This window comes from Sciurus vulgaris (genome assembly GCF_902686455.1).
Source record: "Sciurus vulgaris genome assembly, chromosome: 8".
In the NCBI taxonomy this organism is placed as follows: domain Eukaryota; kingdom Metazoa; phylum Chordata; class Mammalia; order Rodentia; family Sciuridae; genus Sciurus; species Sciurus vulgaris.
The window spans coordinates 121,818,930-121,838,177 of record NC_136468.1 but is presented as its reverse complement, the minus strand read 5'-3'; the positions used below and the strand labels follow the sequence as shown (position 1 = coordinate 121,838,177).

General features: G+C 37.8%; 1 protein-coding gene across 1 annotated transcript in view; it reads left to right on the top strand.

Annotated features, from left to right (window-relative positions):
• The window catches only part of LOC306667694 (uncharacterized protein), a gene marked incomplete at its 5' end in the record, with an annotated part of 84,740 nt that overhangs the window by 13,835 nt on the left and 51,657 nt on the right, over window positions 1-19,248 (top strand). Inside the window, one exon of the mRNA XM_079150408.1 lies at window positions 13,592-13,719. Within this exon, the coding sequence (XP_079006534.1) occupies window positions 13,592-13,719 (128 nt within the window). The remainder of the gene's footprint in view (window positions 1-13,591; window positions 13,720-19,248) is intronic.

Sequence of the window (19,248 nt, the reverse complement as noted above, 5' to 3'; positions counted from 1 at the left end):
CTATAGGTGACAGTATAGAGGATGGGAAGTTATAGATACAACACAGCTAGTGCTTTATAAACATTAGCTGTATTTACTGTGTTGGACAGTAACATTACCAAAAGTGCCATGCAGGTCTAGAGGTGGGAGAACAAACAGAGGAATATGTGGACAATACTGGAAGGTAAATCCAAGAAGAGGGAAAAGCAAGACTGCAAGCAGAAAAAAGACAACCACTGCAGAGTAGCCAGTCTTTTGGGAACATAAGAGTAGTTAAAGGCTTACGCTGGAACAATGTATGGGAAGCAGATCTAAGGACTTCTAGAGAGAGATATACTAAAGGAAGACTATAACCATGAAATCCTTCACCATATTCACAGGAGAAAATTATTGCACCAATTTGTAAAAACCAAAAGAATAAGACCCAAGACTGAAAGTTATTCAATTAAAGGAAGGAAGATTGCAGACTGCTTAGTCACCTGCAGAGAGAGTGTAGAGTTTACAAAATGAGAGGAGATGATTGCATCACTTAAGTGAACATTGATCAATGTACTTGGCAGGACAAGTGGAAATGTTTTTGTTTTAAATAATTCAAACCTGTAGACTTCCAACCCAGTTTAAGATAGTCTGATGCATATATATAAATACAGCATTCTAGGGGTGAATGAGTAGAATTCAAAGGAGGAATAAGTAAAACTTACTGTGTTCAACTAACAGTGCATGAATAAAACCTCCAATGGCAAATACACAATAGCCTTCATTCAAAGGTATTGTATAAGGGAAAGGAAATACTCTTTGCTGAGTAACCTGAATTATAACATACTTAGGCCATTTTATGGTATTGTAATCAAAGGGAGGCAAGCCTGATATTCCATTTCTCTAAGGTAGGTTTAACTACCTTAGGTTGGTTGTTCACATTTCCCTCAATATTTCCCTGAGTTAATCAGTACAAAAAGTGGTAGGGAAACAAAATTTTAAAAATCTTAAAGTTATAGGCATATAATATGGGATTTCACAGTAATGTTACTATTTAATTAATAAATTCTTTGGGAAGTAGCATTCTTTGGGAAGTAGCATTTTTATTTTTTCAGAAATAGCATGGTATAGTAGCAAAATTCTAAGTTTTTTAAGTTCAATTTTGTTATATATTGGTTTTATAGCCCTGATCAAATTACTTAACTTTTTTGAACCTTCCTTTTATTCTATTTTTTTTTTTAATGGGCTCTCCCTGTTTTATAGACTGACTGCAACTCCTGGGCTTCTGTGACCTCCTTCCTCAGCTTCCCAAGTAACTAAGACTACTGGCCTCACCTTTGTACCTTGATGCTGGTTTGTTTTTTTAGGTTTGTGTGTGTGTGTGTGTGGTTTTTTGTTTTTTGTTTTTTGTTTTTGGCATGAACTTATAAGAACTTGATTGTATGGTTTCTTCAAGGATTAAATGGAAACGGTTCTGAAATAATTAGCAGTTGGGACTCATGCATGTTAATTCTTCACTTCTTCCCTGAAGTGAGGTCATCACTCCCCAGACAGAATGTTTAGAAAGCTGCTATTGAACTTGCCCGAGTCTGGCACAGCCTCTGCAACTGTGCAGATAACCTTAGCGTTATTCCTCAAGAAATCTCTCTCTCCGTTCACGTGTGCATGTACGTGTGTGTGTGTGTGTGTGTGTTTGTGTGTGTGTGTTACTGAAGATAGAACCCAGGGCCTAGTGCATGCTTGGCGAGCACTTTATCACTAAGCTACATCTATAGCCCCTTTCTCTTTTTTGAGTACAGATCGTACTTTTGAAAAAATGAAAAGTTAGCTGAGAGCTAAGTTAATGTGTGATGGGGTTGGAGATATTTACAAAGTGTGACTGTAAAGTGCTACTGTGTTGCTAAGCTATGATGTTTTGACTTAATGAATTAAAGATATATTTGGCCTGCAGTGGGTTTATCAGGACATAACCCCATCATACATCAAGGAGCATCTGTGATTGGATTTCTTATTTGGATTGTAGATCAACACTGAAAGCAACTCCAACAAAGTTCCAGAAAAGTGTAAAGCAACAAAGCATTTAAAAAATTTTTTTTTAAATTTTAGTTGTAGATGGACACAATATCTTTATTTTATTTATTTCTATGTGGTGCTGAGGATCAAACAGTGCCTCAGGCATGTGAGGCAAACACTCTACCACTGAGCTACAATCCCAGCCCAACAAGGCATTTTTGAAATCCGTTTTGGATAGATAAATTCTTTTATGTTTAAACTTCAGTGTTGTTTCTTTATAATCACATCTCTTTTCCATGAAAAGACTGATGCAAATCAGAATTGATAATAGATACTAGCAGGGAATAAGGAGAGAATAAAACTATAGAAAATGGTATAAAGCCTAATTATTGTAAAATTCTTTATATACAACTCAAGCCTAGATGCTAACAATTTTGAAAATCTCATTTATGAATCTTACTATTTTAAGGACCATTTTCCCAAAAATTGAGCAGTTCATCTTCAACTCAGTATACCTTAAAATGAACTTATTTTCCTCCTAAGTTCTTACATTAAGGCTGTTACTACCATTCCTGCTTGTGAGCATCTTTTTGTACCCCTTCTCCAATCTCACTGCATCCACCACTCTTATCTTCCTCAGTGTATCTTGCCTGCATCATTGTATTAGCTAGGAAGCTAATTTCTCCTATGTCAGTGTTTGTCTTCCAGTAGAACCTTTTCAATTAATTTTCCTCCTATAAGACTCTCATCGTGTGTATATGTTACAGTACTTGACATACCAATTTATTGGTAATTGTTTATGACATATTCATTTGTGTATCTCTCTTTGGTTGGCTTTTGAGTATTCTGAAAGCAGAAGCTATTTTTACTATGCCAGTAGTGCTTAGTGAAAGGCATTGCATATAACTGTGTGACTCCAGTAAGTTATTTAATGGCTGTGCCAAAATTTCTGCAACTGTTAGAGTGCATCAGAGTACAGACTGAACTTTGTGTGTGTGTGTGTGTGTGTGTGTGTGTGTTTGTGTGTATGTGTGTGTTGAACCCAGGGCCTCAAACATGCTAGGCAATCCATCTACCACTGAGCTACATACCCAGTCCCAGGTTGAACACTCTTTATTCAGAATTTTGAAATCCAAAAAGATGTAGTAATGATACTCAAAAAGTTTTGGATTTTGGAGCATTTTAATTTTCATATTTTTGGCTTAGAGATGCTCAGTCAGTAAAATCTATGCAAGTATTTCAAAATTTTTAAGAAATCAAAACTCTGAAATACTCCTAGTCCCAACCTTTTTGGACAAGGAATACTCAACCTGTATTTATTTCAAAAGAGTACTGTGTTAAGATAGTACATGTAGGTATCTTAAGGCAGTTTTTGTATAATTATAGTTTCACATATTGTGGTTTTTGTATTATGTCTTATATATGTTAGCTTTTAAAAAGTTACTGCTTAAAAGTTACTTTGGGGTCTGGGCTGTAGCTCAGTGGCAGAGTGCTTCCCTCACACATGTGAGACACTGGGTTTGATTCTCAGAACCACATAAAAATAAACAAAGGCATGCTGTCCATCTACAACTACAAAATTTTTTTTTAAGTTATTTTAAAAAGTTACTGCTTTCCTATTTTAGGAAACTTTTTTTTTCTTACTTTCAAGAGTCTCTGTTATCTGACCTCACCTCGACCCTTCCAGGTAAATCCCCTTGTTCTCTGACATAATCTCCTATACCCAATAGGCAGGCTCCCACTCTCCTTAGGCTAATACAAATGCACTGCATTTTTTACTGTGCTATTTCCATCCTGGAGCATTCTGCCTCTTATACTCTGTACTCACAAATTCCACCCATGCCTTTGGATCCTGTAGGCCTTCTCCATGAAGTCCTCACCAACAGTTCCATCTTACACTTACCTTTCTCTTTTCTGAGATACTCTGGCATTTAGAGTCTGGTCTCTGTTTAGGTATATAACATTTTTTTGGCTTTATCTTGTCTCCAACAAGAGTGTAAATTCCCAGAGGACAGGGACCATCCTGTGTTTCTTCCATATTATATTTTTTTCATATTTTCTATGGCATAGTTCTGGGCTATGCATTTCTTAATGTACATTTAATTATTGTTTAATATTAATATTAATTATTGTTTAATGCATATTTAATTATTATTTAACATTAGGCAATTAAATACAATAATTAATAAGACAAGGCCACCTAATTTTGAGGTACCTCCATTCTAATGGAGAGCTAAAGCTGTAAATATTCAGATTTCTTTTTTTTTTTTTCGTGGTGCGGGGGATCGAACCCAGGGCTTTGTGCTTGCAAGGCAAGCACTCTACCGACTGAGCTATCTCCCCAGCCCAGTATTCAGATTTCTGTGTGGTCAGTGCTATGGAAGATTTTACAACAGAAAACTAATATACTCAAATTTATTAATTATATAAATCTGTGTTCTGAGCAGAGGATGATCAGGGCGAATGACCTAACATAAAGGTTTCTAGTGTGTAGCATTAGCTGAGACAAGATGTGTTGAGGGCTTCAAATAAAGTACTTAGAAACAGAGAAATGGATGCAAGAGCCAATGTGGGACTAAAAATCAAAGGGATTATAACCATGGTATATAAAGTATAAGAGTAAAAGACCTTCGGGATGACTTGGGCTTCTTGTTTGAGCATTGGCTTAATGATAAGACCACTGAGTGGGAAAAAAAAGCAAATTTGGATATTGAGATGGTACAGGTCTTCCAAAGAAAGATTGCTATAGATAGCTGGAAATTTTGGTCTGGGGCCTAAGGATTGGAATTTGGACTAAAGATAGAGGGAAAACTAGAAATTTTAGCAACTAGTGGCTGTTTAAGCTAAAGGAATAGCTTAAATCTCCCAGAGACAGAATGTGGAAAGAAAGTGCCTGAGACAGAAGTGTTCAGAGAAGTTAAAGGAGATTCAGGAATGAACAGGCACCCAAGGTCAGAGCACAGAGCAACAGGCAGCAGTGAGACCAATTGTAATTATGTATTGAATTCGGCATTTTGGAAAGTATGGAATGGGTAAAGTGGCTCCTAGTAGGAGTACAATAAATAGTGGCCAAAATAATTGAATAGGAGACAAAGAAGGGTCAAAAGAGAAACTTTCAGTAACCTTGGAATATCAAAGAGGAGAAAGACAAGATTATTGTTTGAGAATGGGATTTGGCTTTTTTTAAAAGTCAGAAAAACTTTTGATCATTTTTCTAAAAAGGTTGGGGAGCAGTGTTTATTGTGTATTAGAGCTACTGTCTGTTGTGTGTTTCATGATATACTAACCCCTTTATACATTGTACACTTAGTTTTCATAATCCCCAGGGGTCTCCTATCCACTTGACATGAAGCTCAGTATGGTTAACTTGCCCATAAGATCAAGATTTGTTTGACTTACAAATGTTACCAGGCTTGCCAGCTCTTAGTGTTACCAATTAGTGTCACAGGTTCAGCCTTGGGTTCTTTTGCTCAATTCAAGATAGAAATCACAAAGAATCAAGAAAGCACACCACCCCAACAAAGCATTATTGGGGCTTATAATCAAGCATTAAAGAGACAGTTTGTGGGATAGAGTCCTCAGACTGTTCCCCAAGGACCTGAGTAGTAGAGTTAACATAGACAAAAGGGCAGGTGCACACAGGCACATGATCCCAAGATTTCTGCACAAGTCTTGTCAGTTCTTTGCTCTTGGCACCAGGGTTTGCACATAACATGACCATCTGCTCGTGTGTGTTGGATCTGTCTGAGCTTGGCTTGCAAAAGAGAGTGGGGGTGCTCACTAATGTCACCTCAGGAAAGTCATATGTTAGTCAAGTTCAGGCATATTCCAAGTGCAGGGGTGAGGTGGGGTGTTGTAGGAAGGCTTAAGTGAGGAGTCAGCTGCTCCTTAACCTGATTGTTGCTGAAAACATTTTTTCTTTTGAAAGCTTGGGTTAGACTGGAAACTTGGTGTGGGGATCAGGGCCCTCCCTGCTCTGTCTCACAAAGCAAATTTTTTCCACCCCATGTAGAAATTTGTAGGCACATACCCATTCTTAATCCATCACCAAGAAAGGAATAATTTGTTGGTCCAGATAATGGAAGGAGCCAGAAAGTTAGTGGGTCCAAGGTCACTGTGGAAAGACTACCTGAGAAAAGTAAGGATAATGTGCCTACAATAGTAAGAACCTGCAAGGCCCAGAGATAGAAACACAGGAGCTGAGGGGGCAAACCAGAGCCTTAGCCAATCATCTCCTAAGAGGGAGGGTAAGGAAGGTTATCATGGGGAAATCAGGAAACATTTACTAGATTATCGACAATTAGAAATCATAGCTGAATGGCAGTTTTAAAAATAGCTGGGTTAAAGAAGAGAAAGCCAGAAGAGCTTTTTAAATTCTACCTGAAAATACTTCAGTTTCCTGACGATTAAAAAAAAAAAAACAAAAAACTTTTTTTAAATGAAGGTGGTAGTATGAAGGAGCCAGGTTTAAAAAAAAAAAAAAAGAACAAGCCCCTAACAAGAGGTAGAGAGCAACCCCAATTTAAAGAATGGCAAAGGATTCAAAGAAGTACCTCACTAAAGAAGACACAGAGATTGCAAATAGGCAAATAAAAAACACCTTCAACATCATACATCACTAGGGAATTGTGAATTAAAATGAGAAACAACTATGTGCCCAGTAGAATGACCAAAACCCAAACCCTGACACAACCAAATGCAGACAAAGATGTGGAACAACAGGAATTTCCATTCTTTTCTGGATAGAAGGCCAAAGAGTAGACACTTTAGGAAAAAAATTTTGCCGTTTTTTTAAAATAAAACTAAACTGCACTTCTCATATGATCCAGAAATCATAGTACTTGGTATTTACCAGTTGAAAACTTATGTTTACACATAAACCTGCACATGGATGTTTATGGCAGCATTATTAGCAGGTGCCAAATCTTGAAAGCATCAAAATATCCTTCAACAGGTAAATGAATACACTGCACACCCATACAATGGCATATTATTCAGTGATAAAGCAAAGGAACTATCCATCCATGAAAATAAATGCAGGAACCTTAAATCCCTATTACTAAGTAAAAGAATCCAACATGAGCCAGGTGTGGTGGTACACACCTGTAATCCCAATGGCTCAGAAGACTGAAGCAGGAAAATAATGAGTTCAAAGCTAGCCTCAGCAATTTAGTGAGGTCTTAAGCAACCCAGTGAGACCCTGTTTCAAAATAAAATATTAAAAAAGGGCTGGGATTTGTTTTTTGAGTTCTTTATATATCCTGGAGAGTTGTGCTCTATCTGATGTGCCTGTGGTAAAGATTTTCTCCCATTCTGTAGGCTTTCTCATCACATTACTGATTTTGTTTCCTTTGCTGAGAAGAAGCTTTTTAGTTTGAATCCATCCCATTTATTGATTCTTGATTTTATTTCTTGCACTTTAGGAGTCTTGTTAAGGAAGTCAGTTCCTAAGCCCATATGATGAAAATTTGGGCCTACTTTTTCTTCTATTAGGTGTAGGGTCTCTGGTATAATTCCTAGGTCCCTGATCCACTTTGAATTGAGTATTGTGCAAGGTGAGAGGGGTTTAATTTCATTTTGCTGCATATGGATTTCCAGTTTCCCCAGAACCATTTGTTAAAGAAGCTATCTTTTCTCTAATATATGTTTTTGGCATCTTTGTATAGTATGAGATAACTGTATTTTTGTGGGTTTGTCTCTGTGTCTTATCTTCTGTACCATTGGTCTACATGTCTGTTTTGGTGCCAATACCATGCCTTTTTATTACTATAGCTCTGTAGTATAGTTTGAGGTCTGGTATTATGATGCCCCCTGCTTCACTTTTCTTGCTAAGGATTGCTTTGGCTATTACAAATGAATTTCATAATTGCTTTTACTATTTCTTTGAGAAATGTCATTGGGATTTTAATTGAAATTGCATTAAATCTGTATAACACTTTTGGTAGTATGGTCATTTTGACATTATTAATTCTGCCTACCCAAGAACATGGGAGATCCTTTCATCTTCTAAGGTCTTCTTCAATTTCTTTCTTTAGTGTTCTGTAGTTTTCATTATAGAGGTCTTTCACTTCTTTTGTTAGATTGATTTTTTTTTTTTGAGGCTATTGTGAATGGGATAGTTTTCCTAATTTCTCTTTCAGGAACTAAACAGACATTGCACAGAGGAAAATATACAGTCAATCAACAAACATGAAAAATGTGCATTTCTCTAATTGCTAGAGATGATGAACACCAAAACTACTCTAAGATTTCATCTCACTCCAGTCAGAATGGCAATTATCAAGAATACTAGCAACAGTAAGTATTGGTGAGGATGTGGGGGAAAAGGCACACCCATACATTGTTGATGGGACTGCAAATTGGTGCAACCACTTTGGAAAGCAGTATGGAGATTTCTAAGAAAACTTGGAATGGAACCACCAATTGACCCAGCTATCTCACTCCTTGGTCTATACCCAAAGGACTTAAAATCAGCATCTTACAGTCATACAACCACATCAATGTTTATAGCAGCTCAATTTATGATTGATAAACTGTGGAACCAACCTAGATGCCCTTCAATATATGAATGAATAAAGAAACTGTGGTATATATACACAATGGAATATTACTCAGCCTTAAAGGAGAATGAAATAATGGCATTTGCAGGTAAACAGATGGAACTGGAGAATATCATGCTAAGCGAAATAAGTCAAAAAATCAAAGACCAAATGTTTTCTCTGATATGTCGATCCTGATCCATAATGGAGTATGGGGGCAAGGGAAGAAGGAGTAACTTTAGATTGGGCAGAGGTAAGGGAGGGAAGGAGGTGTGGGGATGGGAAAGATGGTGGAATGAAACAGATATCATTACCCTATGTACATGTAAGATTACAAGAATGGTGTGACTCTGTATCGTGTATAACCAGAGCAATGAAAAGTTATGCTCAATTTGTGTACAATGAATCGAAATGCATTCTGCTGTCATATATAACTAATTAGAACAAATAGGAAAAGGGCTGGGGATGTGACTGGGTGATAGAGCACCTCTGAGTTCAAAAAATAAAAGCCAATATGAAAACACTACATGTTGTATGGTTCCAAATATATGACATTCTGGATGCAACGTTGTGGAGACAATAAATAGATCAGTGGTTTCCAGGGACTTGGGAGAAGGAAGGAATGAATAGGTGGAGCAGATGGAATATTTAGGGTAGTGAAATTATTCCAAATGATATGATAATAGATGAATATGTGTCATTTTACATTTGGCAAAACTTAGAGAATTTTATTACAACACCTAGAGTGAACCCATTATCATTCTGAATGATAAAGAAATGTCCATATTGGTCCATTAATTGTAACAAATACATCCCTCTTCTGCTGGATATAGGTAGTGGGGGAGGTTGTGCATGTATGGAGGCAGGGGGTATATGAAATGTCTCTGTGTTGTCTTCTCAATTTTTCTGTGAACCTAAAGTGCTCTAGAAGTCTATAACTTAAAAAGCGGGAAGAATTGGAAAATTAGTATATTGTAGAAAAACTATATGAAAATATTTTATGTTTATATAAGTAGGAATTCCATTCCCAAATGAATAAGGGATATGGTCTAAAGAATAATGTACATTTTCAAGATAATGCAGAAACCTGAGGCAGTTTGACACAGTAGAGAAAGCTGGGGAGTAAGAGACCTTCTTCAAATCCTGGCTCTGTCACTAGGTAATTCCCATTGTCTTACTTGATCTGTTTTCTCAGCTGCAAAATCTGAGGGATCTGTGATATCTGAAGTAACTTTGAGTTTGGAAAATCTGTGTCTGCATTTGCATATAATATGACATAGTGGTTAGGAGCACAGGCTCTGGAGTTAGAATGCTTAGGTTAAATTTCAGCACCTCCCACCCAAGCTATGGACAAGTTATTAGTCTATTAGTCTCTCTGGACCCTTGATTTTCTCATCTGTAAACTAAGGATAATAATGTAAATACCCCACTGGGTGATTGTGTAGGTTCAATGAAAAATGCTTGATACAGTAAATGTTAGATAAATATAAACTATTATAATTACAGATGGTAGATGCTATTATTCTGATAGCCTCCTGCCACTACTGAGAGCACACAACTCTACACCTAATGTAGTTGAAAGAAAGAGAAGGTAAATGGAATTAACCAATTGGAGTTTGCCAGGTTCCCCTTTTGGGAAAGGAATGAAAGGAATCTTCAAAGATCTGAGTGGTCAGGACCTCTGGGTTATGATTCAGCCACAGTCAACTGTCAAATTTTCCCACAGCTCAGTGGAAAGTCACTGAAAACAGTGCCACACCTCCTTCAGTGTTTCTCTGCCGGGATGCACCACTGACTCTGGAGGTCTGACTTATTGGTATCCTGGCAGGGAACAGGGATCTAAGTAGGCCTGGTAAATCTTTCCAACCAAAATACTTAAGTGTCTGCAACTGCTTTTGCTATACAATGATGCTGCAAGACTCAAGCCTGAAAAGCATCAAAGAAGAAAGTTTGGAGTCCAGATTGTCTTTTAGGCAGAAATGATGATACAGTAATGATCATAGGTTATTTCAGAATTCAGAATCCCAAGTATCAATTCTGTAGGCTGCTCCATGCCTTTCCCTATGGGTGAAGTTAAGAATATGGATGCCAGCTGGGGTTATGGCTCAATGGTAGAGCCTTTTGCCTAGCATCCTTGAGGCCCAGAGTTTGGTCCCTAGTACTGGGGGTGGGAGTGAAGAAGGATATAGATGCCACCTTGCCAGATAGTGAATGTAAGTGACAGAAACTAAGATTTTAAAGTTTTCTCAAATGACTGCACCAGGCATTTCACCTGTCAATGCTAATTGACCCAGTTTAAACAGAGGTGGAAATATTCTTATATTACCTGTAACAGCTTTCCAAATCTTCTTAGGGTACTTTTTCAAATTTGAGTTCAAGATCCCTTTTTATCAATCTGATTCAACGTTTCTAATTTTTTCCTCTTTTTAGCCTTGCAAAGGAAGCAGTTAGCGGTACACGTTGATGTTCAAGTAACTGACTGGTGATCAGATCCAAAGCTCCTTTTACTTCTTATGTTCCCTTTTCAAGAGTAGAGATGGCATGGTCCATAACTGGTCTGGATTTTCCCCTTCATTGAAGTCTGTTCAATACAAAATCTGGATACTGGGTGGCATTTGCCAGACATTGGTCATTAGAACACACTTTTTTTTCTTTTTAAAAATTGTATACATACATTTGTGTATTTTTTTCTTAATATCTGTATTTTGTACTTTCTTTTTAAATAATTATTTATTTTTTAATTTTTTACAGACTGCATTTTGATTCATTGTACACAAATGGCATACATTATTTCATTTCTATGTTTGTACCCAATGTAGATTCATGCCATTCATGTAATCATACATGTACATAGGATAATGATGTCTGTCTCATTCCACAATTTTTCATATCCCCCTCTCTCTCATTTCCTTCCACCTAAAGTTCCTCCATTCTTCTGTCACTCTCCATTCCCCCTTTAATTGACACATATAAGTCATACATATTTATGGGGTACCATGTGATGTTTTGTTACATGTATATATTGTATAAAGTCCAAATCAAGGTAAAGATATCTGTCTCATCAAACATTTATCATTTATTTGTGGTGAAAATATTTAAATCCACCAGGTGCTGTGGAGCATGTCTGTAATCCTAGCAGTTTGGGAGACTGAGGCAGGAGTTCGAAGCCCGCCCCAGCAAAAAAGAGAGGCGCTAAGCAACTCAGACCCTACCTCTAAATAAAATACAAAATAGGACTGTGGATGTGGCTTAGTGGTGGAGTGTCCCTGAGTTCAATCCCCAGTACCTCCACCCCTGCAATTTAAATCCTTTCTTTTACTTTTTGAAATATATAGTATATTATTTTATATACATAGTATATGTGTATATATACATATATATATCATCACTTTACTATATAATAGAACAGCAGAACCCACTTCTCCTAACTGCGTTTCAGTACCCATTTGATGACCTTTCCTTTCCCCATTCCACCTGCCTCATTTTTCCCATCCTCTGATAACCACTATTCTACTCTTAACTTCTAGATCAACTTAGATTTTAATTATGAGTAAAGAACATGTGATTTTTGCTTTTCTATACCTGGCTTATTTAACTTAACATAATAACCTCCAGTTCCATTCATGTTGTCACAATGAAACATGAAAGTATTTCATATTACTTATGGCTGAATAATATTTCATATATGTGTGTGTATATATGTACATATATGTGTATATAAACATGCATACACACATATATACACACACACACACATATATATACACCATATTTTCTGTATTCATCAGTTGATGGATGCTTAGGTTGTTTACATTGTGAATGGTGTTGCAATAAACAATAAACATCTCTTCATACTGATTTTATTTCCTTTAGCTATATACCTACCTACTGGTGGGCTTACTAGATCATATGATAGTTCTATTTTTAATTTTTCAAAGAACTTCCATACTGTTTTTATAGTCACTGGACGAATTTACATTCCCACAAATACTGTGTAAGTGTTCCTTTTTTTCTACGTCCTTACTGGCACTTGTAGGACTAAAGTCTTTAATTCATTTTGAGTTGATTTTTGTATATGGTGAGAGCTAAGGGTCTAGTTTCATTCTTCCTCATGTAGATATCCAACATAGGTTCTTAGCACTTTTGTTGAAGATCATTTGGCTGTAGATGCATTTAACACCCCTGTTAATAAATTTTAGTGGTCTTGGTACATCCACCCTGAAAATTTCTGCTGTTGGTGCCATGACTTTCCTTTTTATTTTAAAGGAGGGAGGCTTTATATTTGTTTGTTTGTTTATTTATTGTGGTACTGGGCATCAAATGCAGAACCTCTCGTGTGCTCGATGAGCACTCTACCATTGAGTCACATCCCCAGTCCTTTTTATTTTTCATTTTGAGACAGGGTCTCCCTAAGTTGCCCAGACTGTCCTTGAACTTGTGATCCTCCTTCCTCAGCATCCTGAGCAGTTGGGATTACAGGTATGAGCACCACGCCTGGCTATTAGTTTATATATATATATATATATATATATATTTTTTTTTTTTTTTTTTTTTTTTTGTCTTTAGATTGAGTCTGCTTTTTGTAGGAAAATCTCCATGGTACTTAAAATGTTGTATGACATTCAGCATTTTTTTAGATAAAGAAATTGAGATCCAGAAAAGGTCATTGGTGTCCCGCAGTTCATGCAGGCACATATTAACATAGGTCAAGCCCCAAATGTGGACTTCCCTGAATCTTGTTAAGCCAGTATGCATCTTCTTTTTCAAAGTATCTATTTCCAAAGAAGGGGTGAGAAGAAATAGAGGCTGTGATACTCTCATTGAAGGAAGAATAAGACTCAAGGAAGATTAGAACTGCCCAGGTAAGGAAAGGGCTCTGTATAGGCAGAAGACCCAAAGATGCAGTAGGTATCTCACTTGGGACAGGAAAAGGAGTGCTACAGAGTAAGAAAAAGACAGAGATACCACACCACCACATACTTGGCCTACTTGAAAAATCTCTATCAGCCAAACAGATACAAGTGCCCCTTCAGATCTTATTATTTCTACAGCTGTGACTTAAGTGCTGCTTATCTTTCCTCCAGGAGATTCCTTGGAATGAAACCAATGGGAGTTCAGGCTTTGGGAGAGTCTCATCAGAGCAGATGGGCCAGCAGCAGCCAGAAAGCTTGTTGCCTTTGGCTGAGAGCACCATCCTGGAAGTGAACGTCTTGTAAGTAAACCCCAGCAGGCTCAGCCTTCGGCCAGAGTGAAGTGGCCTGCTTCTCCTTGAAGAAGGACCTTGTGTTCTCCCACTACTCCCCTCCCTTCTTGCACAAGATGAAAATCCCACTCTTAGAGCACTCTTCAACTGAAAATCACGTTGACTAAGAGCAGCCCTGGGAGATGACTTCTTACTGCTTTAGGCCCCTTGGAAGTGCATGGCATGGAGGGCCAGGAGGCCTGAGTTCTGGTTACTATATAACTACTAATTTTCTCTGTTTCCTTGGGACCAAATTGTTCCTCTCTGGGCCATAGTTTCCTCAGCTGTAAGGTTGTTTGTAATAAGAATAGCTGCCATTTATGAAATGTTCACTATGTACCAGACATTATCTCATTGAATTCTTTCAACAGTCCTATGACATTTGTACTATTATTGTCTTACTTTTCAAATAAGGAAACTGAGGCTTAGCATTTTCATACCCTAATCACCCTTTTTAAATTGCCAGCCATGTCCAGACATGGTGGCAGGTGGCTGTAGTTTCAGATACTTGGGAGGCTGAGGCAGGAGGATGACTTGAGCCCAGGAGTTTGAGACCAACCTGGGCAACATAGGAAGGCCACATCTTAAAAATATTCCTACCCTGGCCAATACTCCTTCTCTGCTTTATTTTAGCTATATCATTTGATACCACCTGAAATGCCATATACTTTGTGTTTGTCCTCACCCATACAAGACTGTAAACTCCATTAGGAAATGGATCTCATCTTTTTGTTATTGTCATTATTGTTCATTTTCTGTGTCCCCAAGGCCTAGAAGTATGCCTGGAACACTGTATACACTCAAATATTGGTTGAATGAAAAACTCATCAAATGAATTCTTGATAGGAGTATAAATTGGCATAGACTTTAAGGAAGTCAGTTTAGCAATTTAACATATACTAACCTTTTGACCCCACAACACCAGAACTAGTTTATTCTATGCACAATATGTTCATGCATGTGCCTAAAACCATAAGTGCAGGGATGTTTACTGCAACAGTTTCCTAGAAAGACTAGAAACAATTAATATGTTCATTAATAAGGGAGGCTAATTAAATAAATTGATAGGTCCCTATGGTGGATTCTATGTAGAGGTAGAAAAGAATAAAGTAAATTTGCGTGCACTTTTACCCAACAACCTAAGAGATATAGTAAGTTAAAAAGCAGAGTGAAAAACAGTATATTACTTCCTTCCATTTGTAGTCAAAGGAAGGATAAATTTTAAGAATATTTGTTTATGCCTACACTACTTCCAGAAGACAAAAAGAATAGTTGCCTTAGCCGGGCATGGTGACTGACACCTGTAATTCCAAAGCCTAGGGAGGCTGAGGCAGGAGGATCACAAGTTCAAAGCCAACCTCAGCAACAGCAAGGCGCTAAGCAACTCAGTGAAATCCTGTCTCTAAATAAAATATAAAATAGAGCTGGGGATATGGTCCAGAGGTCAAGTGCCACTGAGTTCAATCCCCAGTACCAAAAAAAAAAAAAAAAAGTTTCGTTGGAGGAGGGGATCAGAAAGTCTAGGCGGGGGTAGAGAATAAACTCCTATGAAAATATACTTCACAAACTATGCAATTTATCTATTTAAATTGTACAATTTGTACTGGGGTTATAGCTCAGTGGTACAGTGCTTGCCTAGTATGTGTGAGGCACTGGATTCAATTCTCAGCACCACATATAAATAAATAAAAGAGATCTATCAACATCTAAAAATATGTTTAAACAATAAATTGTACCATTCAATAGTTTTTGGTATATCAGATTATGACAAAAATTATGTATATGAAACAAAGTTTTCTATTTTAGCACTTTTTAAGTGTACACTTAAATGGCATTAATTATATTCATGATATTGTGCAAACAGTCACAATTTTCTAAAACTTTTTTATCACCTCAAATAGAAACTTCTATAACCATTATAGTGTGGTCTTTTGTGATATTTGATTTTTTTAAAAGAACTATGCACAGCTATTACTTTTTTATTATAAAAATTAATTTAAAACATAAAGTATATCAGGTTTAGAAAACTTTGCAACTTAACTAAGATCCCACAGTCATTTTCCATCATGGCAACTATCAATTTTATTATAATAAAATATTAAAATTCTTTCAAATAATCAAGATCAGGCATTCCAATCCAAGGGACAGTATTCAAAGTAGGTCACACATGAGATCTTCTGCTCCTTGAAAAAAGTGGGGCTTGAAACTTAATTGCCTCAACAGAGTACTTATGGTCTCTCATTTTGGATATCTCTTATATATCCCAAATACCTATATTATTTAGTAGTAGGGAATGGGGCCATTGCATCCTGATACCATTGCTTCTGTTTATCTAAAAATATGCAGCAAAACTTCAGGACCTATCTCAATTTCTGTTAGAAAATTTCTCTAGTTGCCCTACTGCATCCAAATCTCCACTTAATTATTAACTCATAAACATTATTATTTGAAACATACAATTAGCAATCAGGGAATGGTGTGAAATATTTTGTAGCTATATCAATTTGTGAGTCTATTCTACCCACTGGTATAAACTCCAGGAAGACGGAATTTCAATGGTTGATTTCTGCAGGAGGTCTCCAGTAGATGGTTGTTGGTAAATTGGATTGAGCTGTGCCAATCTGAAGAAAAAAAAAAAAAAAGAAAAGAAAAGAAAGAAAAGAAAGCCTGATTTTAGATGTGGCTCTTCAAAGGGTTTCTCTGTGCCTCCCAGCAGAGCTGTCTGTTGGCTCACAGAGCACTGGAATCAATGGAGATTACGGTTATCTCATGTTTGCTGAGAACCAAGTGTGATCCTTCCCTTATTGAACTTACCATGGCATTAATTATACCTTCACTTGGGTAATTGTTTGATTACAATTCATCTTTCTTTCTCCCTTCCACCCCCAATAAACTGGAAATTCCATGAGCACATGGACCACATCTGGCTTGACTCACCATTGTATCTCTAGCACCAAGCTTGACACAAAGAAGGTGCTCAGGAAATATTTGTTAAAGGACTGAATGACTATAACTTCTTGTTTTATAGATGAGGAAGCCAAGGCCCAAAGAGATCATGCTCATTAGTGGTAGAACTGGGGATGAGAAGTCTGGTCTCCTTCTTCCCTGGCCAGCCAACATTCTGTGTTCCTGTGTCCTTTCAGTGTTGGAGTTGGAAAACCTTGGAGTCTAGTTCACCCCTTTAATTTTCCAAATGAGAAACTGAGGCCCAGCAGGAAGAAGGACTAACCCAAGGTCACAGAAAGAGGCACTGGCAGAGCCAAGCCTGGTACCTAGGTCTTCTGACTCCCAAGCCAGTGCTCTTTCTTTGTAAGAGTGTAGAAAAAGCAAAGCTGCTTTGGGCTTCTTGCCAAGCCCCTGCAGGAGGTCACATAGCCGAGCAGCTCTCAGAGTTCCTTGTCTATTCTTAGCCTGAACTTTTAGTGACTCTGTTCTTCAGCAGCCTTTTTTCCTCCTTTTTCCTTTGCATTTGGTTTGTTGTGTATATGTGGTATGTGTTTTAAATAAATGGTGCTACGTGTAGGAAACGGGCTTCAGCACAGTCCTGCTACTGAGGCTCTGAAAAGAATAAACTTGAGAGAAAGGGCCCTGAGAAAACAATCAGCTTCCCTTCCTCCAAAGTGACCCCCGTGTCCTAGAGCTGCCCTCTCTACTGCCTATCACAACTGCCAACACAAGGCTAAACCCCTCACACAATAAGGAGGAAATCACCAGAAAGAATTTGCAAAGAGGATTGGCTGTTAGTATTGGCCACTGCTATCTCATTTTGATCCAGACTGAAAAGCAGCTTTTCCCAAGCTGTAGATCTTCTAGCACCCAGTTCAATTTCCCACTTACAAGTCATTCATCAGTCTCCTAACATGTATAAAAAGCCCCTGACAATTCTGGCCTCTCAAAGCCTACCTCTTTTTCTGCTTGCTCAGATACCTACCCTGAACAGGGACACCAGGAATTTAAGCTGCTACTGAAACACAGGATAGAAGGAGACTAACACTGCCAATGTGCCAAATGACCAACAGGAAGAATGTCTGCATCAAGTTCAAATGAGGCATAAGTTGCTCTGGGCAAGGCTCAGTCAAGGAAAATTCTGAGGAATGATTTGAACTAGATTTTGTGTATTGGGTATATATTGCTGTATAACATTACCCCACATTGAGTATTGGTTGTCTATTGCATAACAAATTACTTGAATTTAGTAGCTTAGAGAATAAACATGTATTATTCAACAGTTCGTGTGGGTTAAGGATCTAGATGTAGCTTAGCTGGGTGCCTCTGGGTCAAGATCTCTCATAAGGTTGCAGTCAAACTCTCAGCCTAAAAGCTCATCCTGGGTTGAGGGGAATCCAATTTCAAGCTCACTGAAGTGGTCCTTGGAGGGTCTGCTGCAGGCCTCTCCCCAGGGCTGCTCTGAGATTAAATGCCAGCCTTCCCCAGTGGGAGAGATTTAATAAAAAGTAAGAGTATCCCAGATAGAAACCACAGTCCTTTTGCAACCTAATCTCAGAAGTGATATCCTATCGGTTTTACTATACAGACAACCTGATTTACAATTTTTTTTTCCAGCTTTACAGTGGCACAAAAGCACACCCATACAACCATTTTGGTTTTCACCTTCTGTGTAGTTACTCGATATATTACAGGAGATATTCAACACTTTCTTATAAAATAGGCTTTGTGCTATTTGATTTTTACCCAGCTGTGGGCTAATGTAAGTATTTGGAGCACATTTAAGGTAGCCTAGGCGAAGCTACATTAGGTAGGTTAGGTGTTTAAATGCATTTTGTCTTAATGATATTTCCCATTGAAATAATGGGTTTATCAGGGGCTGCGAATATAGCTCACTTGGTAGAGTGCTTGCCTTGCCTGGGTTCAATCCCCAGCACGGCAAAAAAAAAAAAAAAAAAAAAAAAGACAATGACTTTATTGGGAGATAAGGAACATCTGCATTGTTCTCATCAGAAGCAAGTCATTAGGTTCAGCCTGTCTACAATGATATGAATACCAAGAGGCAACAATCACTGGGCACCATCTTAGAGGTTGCCTACCATACTATGCAGGATGGGTACGATTTAAATAAGGTACAGGAAGCATTCTAGGTAGGCAATAGAAGTTAGAAAGGTTGGACTATGTAAGGCAAGTGTATTAGTCTTCCAGGGTCAGGGCCACCGTAATGAAATACCACAGACTAGATGGCTTAGATAGCAGAAATGTATTTCTCACAGTTCTGAAGTTGGAAGTTCATGCAGGTTTGGTTTCTTCTGAGCTCTCTCTACTTGGTATGCCAGTGACTATCTTCTCACTGTGTCCTCCAATGTCCTTTTCTCTGTGTGTGTACATCCTGGTGCTTCTTCCTCTTCTTTTAAGGACACAGTCCTATTGGATCAGGTACCCACCCTTTTAATCTTATTCAACCTTAATTACCTCTTTAAAGGTCCTATATCTTAAAATACAGTCACACTGGGAGTTAGGACTTCAACATGTGAATCTGGGTGGGTGAGT